Source organism: Rhincodon typus, chromosome 7 (assembly GCF_021869965.1).
Source record: "Rhincodon typus isolate 14 chromosome 7, sRhiTyp1.1, whole genome shotgun sequence".
NCBI classification, from domain to species: Eukaryota; Metazoa; Chordata; class Chondrichthyes; order Orectolobiformes; family Rhincodontidae; genus Rhincodon; species Rhincodon typus.
This window is the reverse complement of record NC_063338.1, coordinates 67,695,798-67,700,755: the sequence shown is the minus strand read 5'-3', so window position 1 is coordinate 67,700,755 and position 4,958 is coordinate 67,695,798. Positions and strand designations below refer to the sequence as shown.

The 4,958-nt window shown below is 38.1% G+C and overlaps 1 protein-coding gene across 1 annotated transcript in view; it reads left to right on the top strand.

The window, feature by feature from the left end:
• Window positions 1–4,239, top strand: part of LOC109919181 (lactase/phlorizin hydrolase) — a 48,832-nt gene extending 44,593 nt beyond the window's left edge. The window contains exon 15 of the mRNA XM_048599240.1: window positions 3,692–4,239. Within this exon, the coding sequence (XP_048455197.1) occupies window positions 3,692–3,951 (260 nt within the window). The 3' untranslated portion in view covers window positions 3,952–4,239. The remainder of the gene's footprint in view (window positions 1–3,691) is intronic.
• Window positions 4,240–4,958: the final 719 nt, after the last annotated feature.

Here is a 4,958-nt window from a genome sequence, read left to right as displayed (position 1 = left end):
TGTTCTTCCTCCCACCTATCCCCTCCTCCCACCTCAAGCCGCACCTCCATCTCCTACCGACTAACCTCATCCCGCCCCCTTGACCTGTCCGTCCTCCCTGGACTGACCTATCCCCTCCCTAACTCCCCACCTACACTCACCTTTACTGGCCCCATCCCCACCTCTTCGACCTGTTTGTTTCCTCTCCACCTATCCTCTCCTCTATCCATCTTCTATCCTCCTCCCACTCTCTCCCTATTTATTTCAGAACCCCCTTCCCCTCCCCCTTTTCTGATGAAGGGTCTAGGCCCGAAACGTCAGCCTCTCTGCTCCTATGATGCTGCCTGACCTGCTGTGTTCATCCAGCCCTGCACCTTGTTGTCTAGAATGGAGAGTGAATGTCCCAATTTCCATGTTTCATTCTAACATCATATCAGAACATTCACCATAAACGAGGAGAAATATTGTTTGCTTCCATTTTTCACAGCAAGGTGGCGTCATGACAATCCTAAAATATCGACAACAAATTTTTAAAAATTTCATTGTCTAATTTTAATACCTGGGACTGAAATTGTTTTAGAAAGGATAAATACTGACTTAAAATGGCCACAGCAATTTCCTAACCACAGGTTGTTGAAACCAATGTAAGATATACAAAGACAGTTTGAACTAAAATCAACATTATATCGAAAGACATTGTAACCAGGTAACCCAGTCAGGGATGCGATGGAACCGTCATCTATTTTCATTTATATCTTTTTGCACGCCAGAGATGAAACTCACTTACAATTAGCAAACATAAAGAAACATAACTTTCGCAAATGGATTGCGCAAAACAAGTTTTCTTTCAAAAAGCTATTTTCTGGCAGAACAAGGGAGATGATTTATGACTGCAGTACTGGAGAAAGCTTTCGCTGTCTTTGCCTTTTGAAGGACAAAGCACCCCGTCACTAAAATAATTGAGAGAAACAGCCAGACACTGAGAACTCAATGAGTTCTGAAATAGTTACCACTGCTTGAGGATTCAAAACATCAAATAACCAACTGTGGTCTTAGGTTAAAATCTTTACATCTTAAGAATACTCTAAAGGTCTTCCTTTTCTACTGGATGCTATTTTTTTAAAAAATTCTGTGCCTGTGGTGTGTAGGTTTGATGTCACATTATTTTTTTATGATTTAGCAGATAATTACTCTTCCTTTCTCACACAAGTATCTTGTAACTCACTCCTTATTGATGCAGTTGACATTGAGTAACTGCATTTTCTTTAGAAAGCTATTACTTCATGCCAGAAAAACTTAAGTCACTTGTCGTGGCCAGCCACAATGATTGAAAAGAGGAGAGCAGATTCTTCCTCTCCTGATCTTACAAACATAGCTATCCTTAGTTGTGGAGTTGCAAAGTCTTCAGCTGATCTTTAGCACTACAATTAAAATCTTGTTATGGTCGATACCCTTTGCTTGTGCCCGGTGTACTCAGCACTGGTTAACATCACATGGAATGAACCATATTGGCTTAACCCCAGTATCTAAGGATGAGTATTCAGGAAAACACTGAGTTGGATCACTTACTTGTCAACTTTAAAGAAACTTGCACTTTCTGGATTCTACCAAGGTTGAAGGTGAGGATGTTCCTGAAGTCTCTTCTTCCTGATACTTGGGTGAAAAAGCTACAGGACTATCCTGATTGTTTTGGCTGCAGGACAATTTACCTCTGCCTCTATCAATTTCTGCACTTAGTGTTTAACATATATGTAGACATTTGTTATAGGTTCTCTTGGTTTCCACCTCATAAGAACATAAGAACTAGGAGCAGGAGTAGGCTGTCTGACCCTTCGAGCCTGCTCCGTCATTCAATAAGATCATGGCTGATCCTTTCGTGGACTCGGATCCACTTACCCGCGTTCTCACCGTATCCCTTAATTCCTTTATTGTTCAAAAAAAATCTACCTTTTTTTTAAAAACATTTACTGAAGTAGCATCAACTACTTCACTGGGCAAGGAATTCCATAGATTAACAACCCTCTCGGTGAAGAAATTCTTTCTCAGTTCAGTCCTAAATCTGCTCCCTCTAATCTTGAGGCTATGCCCTCTTGTCCTAGCTTCACCTGCCAGAGGAAACATCCTCTCTACATCTATCTTATCTATTCCCTTCATAATTTTATATGTTTCTATAAGATCCCCCCTCAATCTTCTGAATTCCAATGAATATAATCCCAATCTACCCAGTCTCTCCTCATAAGCCAACCCCCTCAACTCCGGAATCAACCTAGTGAACCTCCTTTGCACCCCCTCCATTCTAATGCTTGTCTGATGTGGTTCCTGGAATGCCATTCTGCACTTTGTATTGATGCAGAGTTTGTCTCCTGCTTTAATGGTGATGGGCATAATTCTCCTCTTGATAATGGCCCACAGCATCATAAAAATACCCAGCTTTTGCTAGCTAGAAGTGTCAATTTGTGCCCTTGCAGTAATTTTACAACAAGTGGTGGACAATAGCATCATGATTGCAACAAGATTTTGTCATCATAAGGATTTTGGTTACTTCTATTGTATTAATTTGTCAGATGAATCCAATCTACTATCGGAATGTTGACTGACAGATTTCATTCTGAGAGTATAACAATGCCAGGCTGTTGCTTGATTAGTCTGTGGAACAGCTCTCTGATTTTAGGGACCAACTCCATCAGATGACAAACATTTTGCAGGATCGATTAGTAAAAATTATCTTAATCTTCATTACATCCATTATTTATTACAGGGTTGCACTCTGTGTCCAGGTGCGCAGATAGCATTAAAATGTATTTGAGGAGCGTCGGGCAAGACTCACTCACTCAATGAATCAGTTGAATGTTTATCAATATCTAGCAGCTCAGGTTTATTTTTCTGGCACTATGTCACAGATATCGCCTTCAATTTGATAATTTCACATATGTTTGAGTTCACGAGCTTAACAGTTGCAGATACAATTTATATTTCCTTGTGATTTACTAATTAATTTATCCTTTTCACTAGTCACAGGAAAACATTATCAGTCTATAATACATATAACCTATAACAAAAACAGAAATGGCTGGAAAAGCTCAGCAGGTCAGGCAGCATCTGTGGAGAGAAATCAGAGCAAACATTTTGGGTCTACTGATCCTTCCTCAGAACTGGGCTGAAATGTAAACTCTGATTTCAGATGCTGCCAGATCCGCTGAGCTTTTCCAGCAATTTCTGTTGTTGCATCTGATTTCCAGCATCCAGTTATTTCAGTTTTTATACATATATCCTATGTTTCATGAAATCTTTGGAATCAAATGCGTACATGCAACAGGCCAGTATCACAGTTTCACCTTGTGATGAGGCATATCAATTTAATTGGAACCACATGCTCACTCTGGTTACATCAGTGAATTAAATGCAGAAGTTCTGAAAATGGGGTAGGATGTCCAGCTGGGGTTCCCCAGTGAACAACATAATGGAAGAACTATAGGAACCACACAAACAGCTGATTATTCTATTTTCTGGGGTTTCTACCAAGGTTACAGCAGGTGATTTGGAAGATTAACCCACCCCTTTCGCCAACTACATCTGAAATTATTAGATTGTTAGTTTTTTAAAAATCTTTTTCAATGTTAATAATTGTAAGTAGGGAAATGCAACATTCTTCGTATTGATAAGTAGCAACTTATGGAATATTCTTTCACTAAATATCTGCTTGATTTTCCAGCTACCAGCGTGAAACCCTCATCAGCGAAACCCCTACCAACAACCACACCAACAAACACTGGAAGGGTTCATTTTCTGGGATTACAGCTATCTACTGTGAATGCCACAAGTGCTTTATATACTTTGTTCGCCATTTTACTGGTTGCTGTTGTTTTGTTGGCTCTCTTTTCACATAAAATTTGGAAAACAAGAAAAGCAAATATACCTAAATCACCTTCATACACAAATGAGTTATCAATAAATCATAACACTAACTTTTGAAGTGAGAATTACGATAGAGTGAAGGGGATGTAAGTGGAAACTTTAATTCACCAAGCATAGTTTCTGCACCACATCAACAAAAATCTGAGACAGTTGTTTATATTGCTTCTATAAAGTTTCTGCTAAAAAAACTGAAAAAAGACTGGGAAAACCCTCAGAAATTCCAGACAGATAAATTTCATATTATTTGAATGTTCAATTACCTTCAACTTATTGGTTTTGTATGTTTTTACTGTAATCAACATGCACATTGCCAAAATATCAAATTATCTAGGTGTGTCCAGGAGAGGAGAAGCACAAGAGAAAATTCATAGGTCCATTAACCAAGGTTTTATTTTAATTTTCTTTGAACACTTTCCAATTACTATAAATATGGATTTGAAAAAAGGATGATTTTTAATTGACAGTCAGTCAGATAACAGAATCTATTAACTTTCCTATTTGCTTGAGAAGGTAATGTTCCACAACTGAACAGAGGCACCTTGGTGTCTGTATACTGAAATGGTTAAAGCTGATAGTTGATAGGTATTTATTAAAATAATTATTAACTTGGGTTTGTAAACACAGACAGTGATAGACAATCAAAGAGATGAAGTTAGAACTTTATGAATCTGGTTTGGCTCCAGCTGGAACACTGTGGATAACTCTGGGCACTGCACTTCAAAAAAAAAATTAGGGTATTTATTGCTGAGGAGTTAGGAAAATTTAAATGTGTTTCCTCACAGGAGGTTTGGTTAAGGGGTGATTTAATAGAAGGCTTCAAGATAATGCAATGTTTTGATAGAGAAAGATTATTCCCTCTCTCAAATGGTGATTCAAAACCTTTAGCAAACATCTAGAAGGGAGTTTGGGAATTGTTAGAACCCTTGATGATTTTTCATTATTTTAATTTTATTCATGTCAATTTTGGTTTGGAGGTGTGAACTGAGAACGGTGAACTGAAAATGAACAATGGAATGTTAGTGGCAAATTAAATAAATTAAATTGTGTTAAATAAAGGATGATAG